Source organism: Dreissena polymorpha, chromosome 4 (assembly GCF_020536995.1).
Source record: "Dreissena polymorpha isolate Duluth1 chromosome 4, UMN_Dpol_1.0, whole genome shotgun sequence".
NCBI lineage: Eukaryota > Metazoa > Mollusca > Bivalvia > Myida > Dreissenidae > Dreissena > Dreissena polymorpha.
Genome location: NC_068358.1, coordinates 57,798,282 through 57,817,512, shown reverse-complemented (window position 1 = coordinate 57,817,512; position 19,231 = coordinate 57,798,282). Strand labels below are relative to the sequence as shown.

Sequence of the window (19,231 nt, the reverse complement as noted above, 5' to 3'; positions counted from 1 at the left end):
ATTCCTATTTACAATTATACCGTGGACATTTTGCAGTCTGGCGATCATATTCTTTATGGTATTAGTTTGATGACGTTGTGCTTTATAAATGTTTAACGAAGTGCATACGTAAGTTTTAATCAGATGTTTGGTTAATCGGTTTTGTGATACGATTAGCAGAATTTAATTCAAGTAAATAACTTCCGTTTTCGATTTAGAAAGAGGAGTGATTGGGGACATCAATTTTGAGTCCACAAACGGGAATCATGTCAACCAGTAGGAAAGATTTTTTGGTTGTCGCTGCCATAGACTTTGGAACGGCATATTCTGGCTATGCATTTTCGTCGATTCAAGAATTTAAGTCAGAGCCGCTGAAGGTATGATTTGCTTCGAATATTTGTTTTCTTATACACGTTTTTTGTGTGTTAAATATTTTAAACGCATTCATTTAAAACAATAACAGTACTTATTCGACTATCTTTCAAAATTACCCAATGTTTATTTTGTGATCTGTACCCTCCTAGCTTGTGATTAATATTTGTTTCCATTTTTAGCTTTGCCTTTGTCTTGTATTTGCGAAGTCATGTGTATTATTTACGTAATCAATCTTGCATTAGTTTTTTTTTGAGACATGTCGCGCGTGTGAAATTTGTTCCGTTTTGTTTGAGCCCCATCTTCTATTATATATTGGACATGATTTTTTGTCTGGTTAGAGCTTGGTTATCAGTATTGTTTGAGATTTGCCATCCATCCTATTTAAGCTGTTTCATCCTTTGTGGTTTAGCTTGATTGTTCGTATAGCGTAAGTATTAATGCTGTTTTAGGTTTATTATCCGTCTTTTGAGAGTTTTGTCTTATTTATGTATTTGGTCCTGCTCTATCTATCACACTATCTATCTATCTATCTGTCTGTCTGTCTGTCTGTCTGTCTGTCTGTCTGTCTGTCTGTCTGTCTGTCTGTCTGTCTGTCTGTCTGTCTGTCTGTCTGTCTGTCTGTCAGTCAGTCTGTCTGTCTGTCTGTCTGTCTGTCTGTCTGTCTGTCTGTCTGTCTGTCTGTCTGTCTGTCTGTCTGTCTGTCTGTCTGTCTGTCTGTCTGTCTGTCTGTCTGTCTGTCTGTCTGTCTGTCTGTCTGTCTGTCTGTCTGTCTGTCTGTCTGTCTGTCTGTCTGTCTGTCTGTCTGTCTGTCTGTCTGTGTGTCTGTCTGTCTGTCTGTTTGTCTGTCCGCCCGCCCGCCCACCTGCCCGCCCGACCGCCCGCCCGCCCGCCCGCCCGCCCGCCCGTCCTGTCCGTTCGTCCGTCCGTCCGTCCGTCCGTCCGTCCATCCATCCATCCATCCATCCATCCATCCATCCATCCATCCATCCATCCATCCATCCATCCATCCATCCATCCATCCATCCATCCATCCATCCATCCATCCATCCATCCATCCATCCATCCATCCATCCATCCATCCATCCATCCATCCATCCATCCATCCATCCATCCATCATCCATCCATCCATCCATCCATCCATCCATCCATCCATCCATCCATCCATCCATCCATCCATCCATCCATCCATCCATCCATCCATCCATCTATCTATCTGTTCTTGTTGAATTTAGTCGTCCACTTGTTTCAGCACAGCCCTTTTGTATTATATAAGCAATAACCAATTCTCTGTAATCTGTATCGTTCCGATGATTTGTTCGTCTCATTTCGTCGGAGATGTGTTCACCGGTGTTGGTTACAATATTGTTTGTCACATCACCTGGTCAATAAGCTGTATATAAATATGAACACAGTGAAATTTGAACTGCATTAATACTTAAGAAACTTTATTCATTAGATATCAGCGAATACTTGGATTGGTGGAAGTTTGATGTCCCAGAAGACTTCAACATGCGTCCTGTTTGATAAAGACAAGACTTTTAATTTTAAAAAGTTTGGTTTTGATGCCGAAGATGCGTATGCGGACTTTGCTATGGACGACAATCACAAAGATTACTACTACTACAGACGTTTTAAAATGGAGCTTTTCAACAAACTGGTAAGGTGACAAAACTAACCATCGCATTGTGCGTTTAAATGAAATGATTGTTTATAAATATTGTGTTTATCATTTTTTAAATACTTCATATCCCAACCAAGTCTTCTATTTGCTTCCACGTTTAGAAACTCAAGCGACGATTCATGCTTGAAGACGTTTTTTTTGTAAAAGATGCTGGCAATGGACGTATTTTCGGCATGTATTAAGTTTCTCAAGGATGACTGCATCGGGAAAATTCGGTTACAACTGCCCGAAATTCGTGACACTGATATCCGATGGGTTCTAACAGTGCCAGCGATCTGGAACGTTTCGAAACAGTTCATGCGAGAATCCGCTGCTAAGGTACATTGTTTCCAATATTAACAAAGTGAAACATATGATGTAGAAACAGAAAAAACCCCACTATAGCATGTTATCCTTTCGGAATGGAATGGTAATTAACCAATTTTGCCAAACCGTGAGATGCAAAACAGATGCGCTATGCGAGAGACACAAATGCACAACAAACACACACAAAAAAGGAATCAGCACCGAAGAATTTGTTTGTGAAACCGATATGTTTAACTCCAAAGCTCACATCTTGCCCGTATCGATTTACTTAGATGGCACATTTCCACAAAAGAGAACACGGAAAAACATGCAATTGATGGTTTTTAACTGGTTTCAGGAGCTCTTTACATCAATCCAACACATGTACCGAACTATGATCAATCGCGATGAATAAATAATACATATTCTCAAACGAACTTAAACAAGATATAATATGACAGTAGCCTGAAAATCTTAATGAACATTAAACGGAGTCACAACTGTCTTCAAATAGCGATATTTTTTTTTCAGGCTGGCATACCCAACGAGAGTCTCCTGATCGCCCTAGAACCGGAGGCTGCATCGCTATGCTGTCGTCATTCTCCAATGACTTCATTGAAAGGTTCACAGAAGTTTTATGCCATTTCAGCCGGGAACAAAGTACCTTATATTTGACGCGGGCGGTACTAGTATGTAATAACGTGTTTCTACTTGATTTAAACATGGCAAGGAAAACATTAATGGATCGGAAACATTAAGGCTAAGAATCGATGAACAAGAGTAATTGTCAATTGTGTGATGTACAACTTGTTTGCTTTACATCAATACTATAAATCATGCACACACAAACGTCGTGGATAATAAAATGCTTTGTTTTATTCTTTTTATATAAGATATAAGATATATTTATTTTCACTTTCAAGGTGGTACCATAGATATAACCGTACACGAGGTGATGCCAGGAGGAGGCTTTAAAGTGTAACGGAGGAGACTGGGGTGGGACGTTCGTTGACAGAGCCTTTAGGTTTGTTTTCAATGACGCCCAGTAACAATGAACTACCTTTGATTTCATTTTCGTGTCATTTACTGTGGTAAGTATACTGCAACAAAAAGATACGAGTAAAACATGTTCTTTTTTTCAGAAATCTTCTTGCTGAAATTGTTGGAAATGACATTATGACTGGAATTTAAACTTCAAAAACGTCTGATTACATAGATATATTTCGTGATTTCGAGGTTATCAAAAGAAAATTTGCCGTTTCCATGTCGGAAAGAGTAACTTTTAAAGTACCGGCTGCATTGAACGAAATTTTCAAAGCAAAGTATGGAAAGGATATCAAAGATCACTTACCTTCCCTGGCGAAGTATAAAGACAAAATAACATGGCTTACGGACAAGATTCGAATCGAAGCTGACGTAGCCAAATGTCTTTTCAAAGATGCTTGCGACCAAGCATCGAAGCATCTAGCTTCATTATATCTGAAGGATGAAGTCAAAGGTATTGACACGGTACTGATGGTTGGCGGATTTTCTGAGTCACCAATGCTTCAAAAGAGAATTCAGGAGTCAGTGCCGCAAGACAAGAAATGTACGATTCCAAAGGATCTGGGTCAAGCAGTGCTTAAAGGCGCCGTTATATTCGGCCACAACCCTTTAATTATTGAAGCACGCTGAGCACGATATACATACGGGGTGAAAACATCGGTCGCGTTTGAAGAAGGCACGCATCCGGATTCAAAACGGACAACGAGCGACGACGGTGAAGACTACTGTACTGACATTTTCAACGAGCACGTAACGATCGGACAAGAGCTGGTTTTAGGAAAATCAAACATGGACCAAGAATATTCTCCTTTAAACAAAGATCAGGAACGAATGACTTTTGCGTTTTACGCGTCTACTGATCCCAACCCAGCTTTTGTCACGGACGCAAACTGCACAGAGTTTGGCCAGTTAACGGTAGACCTGACGGATTCTGATGATGACCGAGCATTTAGTGTCACAATGATATTTGGTGACACGGAGCTTCATGCCGAAGCTGTTGAGATGGCAATTGGTATGAAGACAAAGTGCGTGCTTAACTTTTTGGGATAAAGCACGAATTAGATATTTAAGCAGAAAGATGCTATCGGCATGTAATAATGAACATCGTGGCTTTCATTCGTCTTTACGTTGTGTATATTTATATTTAATGTCAATTTATAATGATTATTTTGCTTATTTTATGCTGACAGCAGTTTTTTTAATTATATTATTGTTACACTTAAATTGATGTTTCTAATGTGAACATATGTATTTTGTTCTGTTATTGCAGTAATTCAAATTATGCAAATTAATATATTTCTATTTTATTATTACAATGTGTATTGTTCTATTGTTATAAGAGCAGTATTTATATTAAAGTGTCTTTTTTAAACTCTTCGGAAGAAACAAGAACTCTACAACACACAAGTCCAATAACCAGGTAGCTAAAAGATTATGCAGTCTTGTTTTATACGTCAAAATAAAATGCCAACCTTAGTTTTTATTTGTATAAGCGTGCAGGTTTAGTTGTGAAACAGAAATGTATTGTTATATAAAGCTTTCTTAATCAAAAGTTAGTTAAAAAATATATATTACGATGGCATGTAAAGCCTTTAGGCGTACCTGTTTCATATATTTCTTATCTTGTGGCATAAGATGTATACGCGGCTTTTAAAATATAAACACAATAAGATATTACACTGATAGTTCAGTTATTTTATTTATTTCATATATCTCATGGTATTTACTGAACACGTTTATTACATATTTGTAGGTGAATTTTATCTTGTAACTTCGCTTTATGCTTGGTTTAGTTGATGGTATTTCTTAATACTGATATCACTGAAAATTAAATCAATAATAACGTGAATTTTAACATATTTTTTCATTGAATGACATTATATGGAACAGACCTTCTTTTGGAGGTATTTTACGTCCGCAAGCGACCCTTCTTTAAATACCGACTTAAACGAAAGATAGAGACAGCACATAGTATATAATCATCAAATGCACTGATGATGAATTATGACGAAACATAAGGTTGATCGCTCTAAACTTTGCAATCTTTGTAAAGTACCACTCATTTTGTCAATTTATCTTTTGCTTTGAGCATAATGTGCTTAGGGAGTTATCTTACTTTGTAAGTGCAAATTTAGTATGAATTCTGTAAACAATGAAATAATGAAGCTATATTATTTAATGTATGTAATGAAGGTATAGTATTTTATTCATTTAGTATGAATCCCAAATAAAATAAAACATCTAGAAATTTATTGTTATCTGTAAAGTCAAATGTCGATCATACTTTCGATTTCAAATCGGAATACGAATATTTGACCCAAACAATAAAGTGTTTTTTTTAAATAATTTTACTTCCTCTTTCGATTTACAAACAGAAAATCGAAAGAAAACAGTTTAGTGCGAGAAATGTCAACTCTTAACCAAAACTTTTTGCTTGTCGCTGCAATCGACTTTGGTACGGCGTATTCAGGTTACGCATTTTCCTCAAAAGAGGATTTCAAGACTGACCCTTTGAAGGTATGCTGCTCGCATGTTTTTTTTTAACAAACCTGACCATTTTCATATTTATGTTCATGAAATGTTATTAATAACATGATTACATAAGTAAAAGAGATAGGAAACAAAATGATTTTTTTTAAATGTATAACGCTTATTGTACTAAACAGTAATGACATTCGATCTTTTGTTAAATAATTTATGAAAGGGGCCTTTTCACGTTTTGGAAAATTAACAACATTAAAAAAATGTTTCAGATTCGCATATTTTCGTTTTAGTTATGATATTTGTGAGGAAACGGTATTACTGAACATTTACCATGCTCTGAACTATCCATTATATGCATCTTTTTACTATTTACAAACCTGAAAATTATAAAGCGTTGCAACGCGAAACGATTAAATAATTTAAAGAGTTCTGTTGCTGTCGTTGCTTTTTGTACTTCGAGGATTACTTATATAAAGTATAAAATTCATCACTTATGGTAAGAGCACGTATGGCCGAGTAAGCGATAGACTTTTACTCCAGGTCTCAGTGGTTCGAGCCCAGTTGAATGTTACTTATTTTCTTTCTTTCTTTATTTTTTTACTTTAGCTTTTTAGATCCAATGTTAACATTTATCAATATTAAAATATGACAAATTCAAAACATGCCAAAATCTGTGAAAAGGCCCCTTTAAAGTTTTGCATGCAGTGTGAACGGAAAAATTAACAGCAAAGTAGTTTGAGTGACATTTTATTTTTTAAACCTATTGATTTAAGCTCGATTGCCTAACGATTATTGGAACGCCCCCGAGTCCGTAGAACCAGTATTTAGTATATTTTTAGGAAATTTAAATAACGCTCTCACAGTGAGGGTCGAACCCGCGACCTCTCGCTTGTTATGTGGTCAGCGTACCCATAGCGCCACGGCGACCTGAATATTTTTTGACCATATTTTTTATTATTTAGTGTAAGGGAGATAACCATGGTATTCAACATAGCAATAAGTTTATCATTCTTTATGTCATCAGTTTATTTACCAAATCTCACAACCGATTAAAAATAATAGCATGGATTGCATTAAAATTTGAATATGCGATTGTCATCTTTTAACAGTTTACATCAAATCAACACATCAAATCAACACATCAAATCAGCACATCAAATCAAATCACAAACAAACAAACTGTTTGGATAAACACCTTTTGATTTTTAGCAATTTTTGCAAATTTTGGAATTTTAGGTTGTCTGTTTCCAACACTAAAAATCCAAGCTATTGTGATAAATAGATGGTACATTGTTATTAAGGGGATTGATATTCTTAAAACTCTTTTAGATATCAGCAAATACGTGGATTGGTGGCACACTGATGTCCTTAAAGACCTCTACATGCGTCTTGTTTGATAAAGAAAAGAAGTTTTACAAATTTGGTTACGATGCGGAAGATGCTTATGCGAATTTGGCGCTGGACGACAAACATAATGACTACTTCTACTTCAGACGCTTTAAAATGGAGCTTTTCAACAAGCTGGTAGGATTAAAATTTACAATTTTCGACTTGCATTTATCGATTTATTTACGTTGGCATTCTTGACAAATTATTTTTGCGCAAAGCGTTTCAATCAGTTCATTAAGTTTTAATGCACACACTTATTTAAAGTGGGTCAGTTTTTTGCTTCTAACTGAACGCAAATTGTATGTACCGGTATATATTCCCGGTCCCGGTATGTCTTTATTTTATGCGCATTGCAGAAACTTAAACGACGATTCATGCTAGAAGATGTAATGGGAAAAAAGATGTTGGCAATGGATGTGTTTTCCGCGTGCATTAAGTTCCTAAAGGACGATCTTATGACGAAGGTTTGTCTGCAACTGCCCGACGCTGATGAAACTGATATTCGCTGGGTTCTCACCGTGCCTGCGATCTGGAACGACGTTTCGAAACAGTTCATGCGAGAAGCCGCTGAGAAGGTACGTCATGTTACACTGCCGTCTGTCTTGATTGACAAGTTGAGTTAGTTTTTCAAACAAAACCATAGCAATTTGGAATTAAGTGTGTTAAATACAATTTTTATCCAGTCTTGGAAAACGTGAATGGCATTTCATGACTTTTTATAGCAATTTTTGCCAGACGCGATTAATTAAATACGACCTTTTTGTAAGAACTACGTGTGTTTACAAATAAAGAGACACATGTTTATTAAGTGTGACCGATACTTATCCAGATTCTTTTAACGAGACGTTTGATCAAACTTGAACACAACTTTAATTACATTAATACTTTACTATCCATGTCATCATTGTTAATCGCTTTATTCCATAAAGGCTTAACTTTTATTACCTTAATGTAGTTAACATAATATTAATGTAGTAAAGTTATATAATATACAATCATCTAAGGGCGATGCCTAGTTATTTTCGTTTAATTTGGCATTGTAAATATGGATGTTTTGTCTGCAAAATACCATATTGTGCTGTTTTATACGAGTTTCCAATTTCAAACAATACCGTTAAACGACTTCATCATTTGTTATGCGAATTGTTCCTATATAAACAGGCTGGTATAGCCAATGAAAGCCTTCTAATGGCTCTGGAACCAGAGGCTGCTTCGCTATGCTGCCGTTATTCATCGATGACGTCATTGAAAGGTTCACAGAAGTTTATGCCATTTCAGCCGGGAACAAAATACTTGATTTTCGATGCGGGCGGTGAGTGTATGAAATAACATTTTACGTTTAATAAAAGTTAAAGAACACACGCGATTATATTTTTAGAAACGTAATTACATGTAATTATACATTTATTAAATTGCAAACAAAGCTTAATACTACATGTTTGCAACATCGCAATGGCCAATCGTAGCTGAAAAATATGTTATAATTTATTAAAATCCTTTAGTATCAAAGCAAAATACATTGCTTACATGAAAGCAGCATTGGTTGCGCCCATTACATGTTGACATAATTCTAAATTAACGCAATCTTATCTAGGTAAAATCGTATTACCGGTAACATAAATTTGTCAATTTCAAGGCGGCACCGTTGATATAACTGTACATGAGGTGTTGCAAGGAGGAGGTCTAAAGGAGTTGTACGCAGCAAATGGCGGTGACTGGGGTGGAACATACGTCGACAGAGCCTTCAGGTATAAAAAAACGTCTACTGTGGCATACTTTTTACTTTTTATGAGTGTGGCATTTCATTAAAGGTTGACTTTGCTCATGTTATGTTTGCAGGGTTCTTCTTGCTGACATCGTTGGCAATGACATAATTACAGAGTTAGAAACAACTCACACGTCTGACTACATCGATATTTTTAGGGAATTTGAGACAATGAAAAGAAAATTCTCCGTGTCCATGGCTGACAAAATAACATTTAAAGTCCCAATTGCTTTAAATGACCTGTTTAAAGCTAAACACGGCAAAGATATAAAAGAACATTTGCGTTCTTTGCCGAAGTTCCAGGACAAAATAACATGGATCAGCGACAAGCTGCGAATGGATGCCGAGGTTGCAAAAGGTTTATTTAAAGAGGCATGTACAAGCGCTGCGTCGCACCTGGAAGCTTTGTTTATGAGAGCTGAAGTGAAGGACGTGGACACGGTTTTGATGGTTGGGGGCTTCTCTGAATCGCCGATGCTTCAGAAATACGTGCAAGACGCCGTTCCTTCAAGCAAAAAATTCATCATACCAAACGAAGCAGGATTAGCAGTTCTTAAAGGCGCTGTAATATTCGGACACAGTCCTTTGGTCATCAAAGAGCGCCGCTCGAGATATACGTATGGAGTACGGTCATCAATTCCATTTCAAGTTGGGAAACACCCAGAATCGAAGAAGTTCAGAAGTGACGACGGCAATGACTACTGTTCGGACATTTTTGATGTCCATGTTAAGATTGGGCAAGAATTGGTTGTAGGAGATACAAACGTTGTGGAAAAATATACACCAGTCAAGACAAAGCAACAACAGATGACGTTCAGGTTCTACGCTTCAACGGATCGTGACCCAACTTTCACTACGGACGGAAATTGCACCGACATTGGTCAGCTGACCGTTGATCTTGCTGGCTCAGGCACTGATCGCTCTGTCAGTGTTAAGATGATTTTTGGAGACACGGAATTGCACGTGGAAGCTGTTGAAACCGCGACCGGCAAACGGTCAGAATGTTCCCTTAATTTTCTCGTATAAATTGATCACTGACACTAAATTTGTCAGAAACATGTTCTTGCATGTGCACGCGCATGAAACTGTTTGTTATGTTATATTTAAACTGCTATGTCAGTAGCAACTTTTAGATTATGTAACGTGTATTCAATGATCGTTAGCGTACTCAGTATATCTTGATAATTTGAATGCCATTTATATTTTTTCAATAATTCAATTGGTCAGACAAAACAAATTACCCGTTCTTGCATATGATAATATAATGTTATGCAATATATGCAGGTGTTTTTAATCCGATCGACATTAAAATGATTATTGATATGTTACTTTATGGTTAAACAGTCCTTTTAGTAAAATATTTAAGCTTGCTATTTCCTAAAAATAGAATTATCAGTCAAAATTACAACCATGGGTCTCGCCTGACTGTATTTTCGACTTTTTGTATTTGTTTTATTTTATCAATAAATCTTTTATTTCATAAAATTAAAAAACTTATGTTTTTGATTGCATAGACATATTTTTTTAATCAAAATATAAAAAAGATACACAGATGATTTACGATTGCGTGTTTATTAATGTGTAAACTTGTTTCAATTGTTTTTCAAATACAATTGTGTCAATTTTTCCATTCATGTTATTTTGTTTGTATCATATTTGTTTATATACACTTCATGGTTTAAAAAAAGACTATATAAAACTCACATATCGCGAGTACATAAAACGCAAATCTACCAGAACTCTCATCGTTTCTGGGAGTATAAGACCGGTACTTAGAATTTTAAGTCTGCAGTGATCATTTTACTATAGCTAAGCTCTATTGAAATTATAAGGTTTGATTATTTCAATATGGCTTGGTTCCAACTTTTTTGGGACAGTTTTATTATAATGTTGTAGCAATTGGTACATAACTTCATCGTAAGTTAAAAATTTGATTTATTAAACAATAGAAAACAAATGACTTTTAAAACAAAAAATATATACATAAACTACAGCAATACAAAAATCAAAGCGTTAATTTAGAAGTGAGCGATATCTTTCTGATCCTATGCCGTTATATTAATGACACGAAATTCAATCAAATTTTGCGCATTTAATAAATTCTGAGTAAAAACTATAAAATAACAATAGATGTTTAAGATCGTTTTATCATTTATTTTTAGGTGAAATACTCATACTCGTGTCAATATGTTTTATATGAACACTTGTGCAATAATTCTTTTTGTCTTTCACTGACATCAAGAAATAGCCCCTTTACGATTAGTTTGATTCATTTTTCACTGTAAATGACCAATTGCGCTTCAATTTGACAAATGACACAGGCAATGCCAAAAACGGTGTCGGTGCAAAACATATTTTTAGGGGGTTGGCCGATTTTGGGCACAAACATTTGCACCTGTCCTTGATTTATTCACAAAACACATAAGTGTAAATAGAATCGCATAACCCTAAAACCAATATTGCGAATAGTCGTACAGCAATTGGTAATCAAACAGATTTTGGTATTGTTCGCCTATGGACTTTCACTTGAATTCGTCAATAAAAAAAGTGAAAAATATATTAATGCCAATATTATTCATTTTTTTTCCTTGCAATCAGGTAGAGTGCAGTTTGCTTGAACATATTGAATGGTGTATGACGTAGAAGAACAAACTTGCTTCCTGTTTGATTATATATCATATATAAGGAAAAAATTGTTAAACCAACTAAGCAAGCAAGCAGATGAAAAGTCGAACAAATAAAATGAAACAAGTTAAAAATATATTACGTACGCAGAGAAAAGCGGATGATAGTCATATAATTTATTAATTATTTAAGTTCTGAAATGCTAAGAACAATCAAAGAAAGTAACTCCAACAAATTCCATGGTATTTAAAGAAAATCTACATTATGATTACTTTTAAATATGTTATTACCTTGAGTATTAAAAAGATACTTCCATGTACATGTCTATTTAACTTTTTGGTTTTGTGAATGAAATCAGCAATTTATCACATGTTATAATGAACATGGGGAAAAGAGTTAAAAAAGTAGAGCCGCTTATTTTAAACGATACATCTGATTGATTTTCATTATATTTATTTTAAAAGTTTGATTTACATTATATTTATTGTAAAAGTTTACTCATATTATTGTGTACCTACACACTGTCATTTACTTTCGTTGTTTTGATTAAGGGAAAGAAATGCAACTTGATATATTTATATATATATTTATATATTAATGCGTGTTACTCAAATAAACATGTAAATGACTATCTAGATAACTGAATGATAAATACTGTGGTTATGAAACGTATACTGATTGAAACGATTCCTCGTATACCGAAACTACAAAACACCGGATCGTTATCCTTTATTACTTCCTCTTTCGATTTAAAATAAAGAAATATTAAAGGCGTTCAGAAGGAAGCATTTTGTATTTTTATGAATAATAAGTCATTCAAGAGAGAAATATAATGTCGAAATTAAAGGACGATTTTCTTCTTGTCGCCGCAATTGACTTTGGCACAGCATTTTCCGGATATGCTTTTTCTACAAAAGAAGATTTTAAGGCAAACCCACTCCAGGTAGGTATTTACTTTTAACCAATGTCTCTCATATATTATTATCTAAACAAGTATTTATTCGGGTAAAATGCAAAAGCTATTTTGCATAAGTCACCGCGTTAATTACAACACAGGGTTGATGAACACAATGCCGATCAATTTAAAAGAAAAAAGGTTGAGAACGAAACCTGGACATGTTTAAACATGTTGGATACATTTGCTACCTTCAATATGTGTATACATGCTATTCTGTTATATTCAATCATGACAATATTAAACATTTCTTATTATGTACAAATTGGTATGCCAAATGTTTAAGTAACAAATCATGATTCGATGTAAGGAATATGTATAGAACGTTGTGTTATGTAACCTTTTGGTCAGATTTCACTGCAACCGACAGTTTCTTACAGATTTCACGTATGTTTTTGATTTATTTTAGTTGTGCGTCACAATGATCACTTTTCCATCATATACTTGTGGTTGGTTACTAACATGCAGAACTTGCTTGGGATTCTATTCACGGCAAGGCGAATCAATGCCTTTGTAACTAAAAAACACAAAATCGTTCAGACAAACAACTTCAGTTTGTAATGATGTGTTGCTCTGCAATAGTATGTGTAGGCAGCGTACATGCAGATCAAGCATAGTATTGCATTTTGGACCACCTGAGTCAAGTTTCAGGTCGCTGTCACTAAAACAGAAATACTGTTGCCGCTAAAGAACTTTAATTAGGACAGAAGTATTGCGCTTATTGTTCGCATGACGTTTTGTATCATCCATATGGTCGCGTTCCTTGAATTATCATTTTGGAACAGTCAAAATGTTTTCCATTATTGTCGTTGTTACTTGTTTCCGTACAAGATTTACTTTTCGAAAATGTTAATGACAATGAAATGATATTTACTGATTAATTGCAGTTAAAGGCATCGTCGACTAATTCTTGTATTGAACAAGTGAATGGGTTAACTTGCTCCAACTTGATTCTAACATTGTTTTTGAAAAAAAAAGCAGACTACGCACTTTAGTGGCTATATATATATTTATTTCAGTCTGTTAACACTTCGCAAACAGACATAACTGATTCATTTTAATTCTAACTTAAATTATTTGACATCGCATGCAAGTGGAGATCATAGAGAACTATGTAGTGCCATACAATTGGAAGCGCATTTATTTTGAAGTAAACAATTGAAACCCCTATTTCAGAATCCACTTCAATATATTATGTGTTTTCTAATAGATTCATTCAAACACATGGATTGGAGGTACATTAATGTCACTGAAGACCTCTACGTGTATCATGTTCGACAAAGACAAGAAGTTCTACAAATTCGGTTTCGAGGCAGAAGATGCTTACAGCGAACTTGCCGAAGACGACAAACACAAAGACTATTATTATTTTCGACGCTTCAAAATGGAGCTATTTAACCGCTTGGTAAAATATTCTTAATTCTCCATCCAATCAATTGATATTTATAAAGGTTCACCAAAGCGTAAAAGGAAACTAATGCATTTTTAGTCAACAATGATGAATGGGAAGACTATGTTCATGAACTTTTATTGTACGGCTGTGATCATAAAAAACATATATCATTGTTTTACGTTTAGGACATTAGTAATTTCAAATGAAGTTTCAATAATTAGACCAACACGTTAAAAAGTATTAGGAAATTCAATAATATACACATACCTTATATATTCACCAATGCAAGTCCTCAACATGACTTTACTTTGCCCTTTTATAGAAACTGAAACGTCGATTTATGCTTGATGATGTGATGGGCAAGAAAATGCCTGCGATTGACGTCTTTTCCGCGTGTATAAAGTACTTGAAAGACCATCTCTTAGACCAGGTTCGTAAACCGATACCTGACGCCAGGGAAAACGATATTCGCTGGGTTCTGACTGTGCCGGCAATATGGAATGATGTAGCCAAGCAATTCATGCGTGAAGCAGCTGAAAAGGTATTGTTCTATTGTTACATTTGTACATTAATGTAATGAGCATTACGTTAATACGTTAAAATGTGTGTGCTTCGCTTTTTATTGTAGTCATACTACATTTTTACTTGTTTTCTGAACATAATTGCATATTCAATGTAATGAACAATATAACATTTGATATAATTTGAGTACAAAGCGTTGCTTCTGTAAAATAATGCATTTGCTAAATCGTATGTATAATTGTACTGTAAATGATTATTGTAGGCTGGTATGACAGATGAAAACCTATTAATCGCTTTGGAGCCAGAGGCGGCGTCATTATGCTGCAGGCATTTACCGATGTCAGCGCTGAAAGGAAGCCAGACATTCATGCCCTTTCAACCGAACACAAAATACCTCGTTTTTGACGCCGGTGGTACGTATTTTCTAGTAATAATAAGACGATTTATAATAATAATAATGAACCTGGTCATATTCTTCAAAATATTGTTTATAATTCAATGTTCACTTCTTACTGAGGACATAGAAATACTGGAGTAAACGTGCCAATTGGCAAAATTCAGTTTCCATAAAGTAAATTGTTTGTCCGTGCAGGAATTTTTCATGGAAATGCAAAAGTCCTTTGTCATATCGTTGATTCCATTATTCAAAATGTGATATCCTTAAATAATACGGAAATAATTTCCATCATTATGTATGTTTCACACAGGCGGTACGGTTGATATTACTGTTCATGAAGTGACGTCTAGTGGTGGGTTAAAGGAAATGTATGCAGCCACTGGCGGAGACTGGGGTGGGACGTACGTTGATAAAGCCTTTAGGTACAAACGTTTATTCACTGTTGATGTACTTTGTGGCGATGATTATTCCTAAAGAATTTAACTGAATTGTAATGGTTTGCGTTGTCATCTCTCCTTGATGCAATGCGTCGTATAAACTAATCTCTCATTTCCGATATCAAGTACTGTAAGAGTTGCTCCCTGTGATACATCGAATCAATAGCGTAAAGGCGTCAAAACATGTGTATATCACCAATAAGCATACATTATTTGTATTACCCTCGCACTTTGAAGCTTCGGTTAATATCAATGCATTCGAAAATTATCACCTAAGTTAACAGAAAAAATAGACCCATCAAACATCAAACTTTATACTCTAATAAGTATACGAAGAAAAGTATGTATGTAGACATTTTTGTTAAAAACAGCGATGATGTACTTTTCAGCTATGTTGTAACGCGCACGTACAATTTATAAACTCCTTTTCTCATCAAGAGCAATACTATTTATTTGTTGTCTTAAATAAAGTTTGATTTATATTAAATTATATCGTAATATCAATATGATTTTATTAGAACTTATGTTTCATGAGGGTAGCTTCATAGCCGTCGAGCGCGTCACCAGTTTATTACTTCACAAATCGGTATGACACTGACCATGCTCATTACGTTATGAGTATCTTTAGATTATGACCCTACTTTTCACATTTCCAAACTAACCATGTGTTCAAACAAGATAATGATCAAACATTGATAAGACTCATTTAAGCGAGAATAAAACAATTAAATTACACTTACGTTTCTTTTGTCATGATTCTTTTATGTATACGTTTCCATGAGTCGAATGTGTGGTTATCTATATGAAATACACGTTCAATGGCCGTTATTCCCCCAATCATACCTTCTATCCACACGTAACGAATCTCGTTTTGGAAATATCGATATATTATTACGTCGTGATAATTGCTTGAACTAAAAGTAATGCGAAACCCGTCTATTGACAACTTTAATCTTCCTTATTAAGTACCAGAACTAGACACAGGCTTCTTTCATTCTGTTGTTTTATGAATTTCATTTACTTTAAACGTATATACAATAACTGTGGTATAAAACGTCGCACACAATTAGTTCAAATGATATACAAACATTACATGTAAGTCAAGATTATTTATTATTCATGATGAACACGGTTTGCAACATATATAACTTTTTTGTTTTGTTAAGGCTCTTCTTGGCTGAGCTATGTGGTAATGACGTCATGGCCGATCTAGAAGCGACACAGACAGCAGATTACATTGACATATTTAGGTCATTTGAAATTATTAAGAGAAAGTTCAGTCCTGGCATGCAGGATAAAGTCACAATAAAGGTACCGTCGGCTTTAAACGACATTTTCAAGGCAAAGCAAGGGAAAGACCTCAAAGTACATATAAATTTAATGGCGGAGTACAAGGGAAAAGTAACCTGGATGGGTGACAAGATTAGATTAGAGCCAGCTGTTGCAGAAAGCTTTTTCAAAGATGCTTGCGAAAAAGCGGCTTCTCACCTAAAAAACTTGTTTTCCAAATCAGAATTAAAAGATGTCAAGACGATTCTGATGGTTGGAGGCTTTTCAGAGTCTGTTCTTCTACAGAAAGTAATAAAAGATGCAACGTCTTCAGACAAGAAGATCATCATTCCAAATGACGCTGGTCTTGCTATTCTTAAAGGCGCAGTCGTTTTCGGTCACAATCCATTAATCATAAAAGAGAGGCGATCTAGGTACACATATGGAGTTGGAACGTCGATTCTTTTTAAGAAAGGTTCTCACCCTGAAGCAAATAAGATAACAGGCAACGATGGGAAAGAATATTGCACAAACATCTTTGGCAAGCACGTTGAGATTGGTCAGGAATTGGTGTTTGGCCAAAACAACGTGGCCAAGTCATACACTCCAGTTAATGCTGATCAAACTCAGATTGGCTTTCGATTCTTCGCTTCGACGGACAAAGATCCGATGTACGTTACAGATCCTAACTGCACAGATATCGGCAACCTAACCGTCGATTTGGCAGGATCTGGTACTGACCGCTCAGTTAACGTTAATATGATTTTCGGCGACACTGAGCTACATGTTGAAGCGGTCGAGGTCGCGAATGGGAAGAAGTCAAAGTGCGTCTTGAATTTTCTCGGGTAGCGATGCGATGATGGAGTTCAGTCTTCGTATGAAAGAAGAATATACACGCATGATTTCGAGTTATATATAGACACAATTATTACAATACATTCAAGAGTTAGATTTTACATTAAAATAGGTAGCACGCTGAAATTTATCTCGAAACATGCATACAAAATTATTATTGTGCTAAAATGTTGTGTGTTTTTTTCATATAAATTTTCCATATAAAACATAATTCTATTTGGGAACTCTTGTTTTTTTTCTGATTTAAATGACTAAAAATTATTCAATTTAAAATTATTTAATACAGTAGCTTTGCTTAACGTTTCGTATTTCATGTATATCGGATAAATCGTTTCGTTAATATCACATAGTTATAATGAAAATAGTATACAATAACTAGATTACTTTGACGCCGTCGAGCTTCAAAAGTCATATTATTTAGCTTAAATCTGTTTATTTGTGTTCGATTGCATCTCAAGCCTAAGGCTTATGGAAATGCTATTGGGTTCGTTTCCTGGGTAGAACCATTACCTGGTATCTATAGAACGTTCCCCCGGTGGGGATCGAACCCGTGACCTCCCAATTATACGTTTTTGTGATCGAATTGACAGTTGTGTTCATCACGCTTAAAATTTTGCGTAAATGTAAACTTTGCACTATTCGAGATAACTTTGTACACAGTGAGCAGGATCACGTGTCTTTGTAGGGATCCCAATAATGTTAATGGATGTTAACACAACGGTAAGAGGTGCTTTTTTTCTTGTAACTTTTTATAACAAGTTTTCTTAAGAATTTCATCGGGTGCATAAAAGACATATTTTATTCTGCTTATGGCAATTTAAAATACATCTGAATTATTTTATTTAATAAGCCTGTGTTCTTCTTCGAAAATTCTATTAATAATGCACGGCTATGCTTCACGCAACGTGAAATTTTGTCACCGATTTAAGACGTATTCAATGATTTATTCTTCTGCTTCAAGAAATCGGCACAAACTGCACTAAAGAGTAATGCAAATGTATTTCAATAACATGAGATATTTGCTAAAATAAAGTTCTTAACGATGTGTTTACATTCTGTCCAGCCCGTGTGAAAACCCCGTGGATACTGCACCCTGTACAAGAGTTGTCGCCATACTCTATTATGATGGTTGGGTATAAAGCAACAAAGGTTATCTTTTGGGTCCATACCAATTCAAACTTTTTTAAGTAGGAGCAATATTGCATAAATAATACAACAGAAAGCAATCAATTAATATAAAGATATACTTAACAAAAAAAATTTTATTTATTAACTGTAGTTTCACGCATGAATAAGCATGACTGGAAGCTTAAAGTTATTACTAGGTAGAATGTTAATGATTCGTATTCTTCTATTATTGGGTTGATTACTTTAATTCTTGTAAATAGTTAGGTTGCATGCATGTGATGAGTGTTATTTTGCATGACTATTGTATTTGTTAACGCATATTTTTTGTTTATGACCTTAATAATTGTAAACAGTAAAATATGCAAGGTCTACACTATAATATCCAAATGGCACAATCTTAAGAAATTAGAAAAAAACAAAAGACTTCGTTTCTAGTCCAGTTAATAACAATTTTGCCAGTGTTATCATTATGACGCAATGTTACGTGATGAAAAAGTATTTGTCTTATGCCCCAGTGACAAATAATCCGGTTGCCAGCCGATGTGTCCGATCTCCAGGCAGACTGGACACGTCGGAGCCGTCCGCCGTCCGATGAGTGACACAGTTTGATTACTCAGTCAAAATCTATATGAAAATACACGTTTTTA

General features: G+C 35.1%; 3 protein-coding genes across 5 annotated transcripts; all 3 read left to right on the top strand.

Moving 5' to 3' along the window:
- The first annotated feature begins 227 nt into the window (after positions 1-227).
- LOC127879610 (heat shock 70 kDa protein 12B-like) lies at positions 228-4,606 on the top strand. Of its 3 annotated transcripts, none has more exons than XR_008049171.1 (6): positions 228-356; positions 1,812-2,012; positions 2,138-2,354; positions 2,853-3,004; positions 3,245-3,345; positions 3,464-4,606. XR_008049171.1 is itself a non-coding variant. In XM_052426566.1 (6 exons), exons 1-5 carry the CDS (start codon positions 246-248, stop codon positions 3,301-3,303), a joined length of 633 nt encoding a protein of 210 aa, XP_052282526.1. In that variant the 5' UTR covers positions 234-245; the 3' UTR covers positions 3,304-3,345; positions 3,464-4,606. The 3 variants fall into 3 exon arrangements, 1 of the variants encoding a protein (XP_052282526.1); XR_008049170.1 differs by having other exon boundaries at positions 234-356; positions 2,184-2,354; XM_052426566.1 differs by having other exon boundaries at positions 234-356; positions 2,184-2,354; positions 2,853-2,943.
- Positions 4,607-5,714: 1,108 nt separating this feature from the next.
- Positions 5,715-10,326, top strand: LOC127879606 (heat shock 70 kDa protein 12A-like). Its single transcript, XM_052426559.1, has 6 exons — positions 5,715-5,882; positions 7,179-7,373; positions 7,595-7,813; positions 8,400-8,550; positions 8,875-8,986; positions 9,078-10,326. The coding sequence occupies exons 1-6, from the start codon at positions 5,772-5,774 to the stop codon at positions 10,027-10,029; spliced, it is 1,740 nt and encodes a 579-aa protein (XP_052282519.1). The 5' UTR covers positions 5,715-5,771; the 3' UTR covers positions 10,030-10,326.
- A 2,000-nt stretch (positions 10,327-12,326) lies between these two features.
- On the top strand, positions 12,327-19,010 carry LOC127879605 (heat shock 70 kDa protein 12A-like). Its single transcript, XM_052426558.1, has 6 exons — positions 12,327-12,571; positions 13,794-13,988; positions 14,299-14,517; positions 14,761-14,911; positions 15,206-15,317; positions 16,499-19,010. The coding sequence occupies exons 1-6, from the start codon at positions 12,461-12,463 to the stop codon at positions 17,448-17,450; spliced, it is 1,740 nt and encodes a 579-aa protein (XP_052282518.1). The 5' UTR covers positions 12,327-12,460; the 3' UTR covers positions 17,451-19,010.
- The last annotated feature ends 221 nt before the right edge of the window (positions 19,011-19,231 follow it).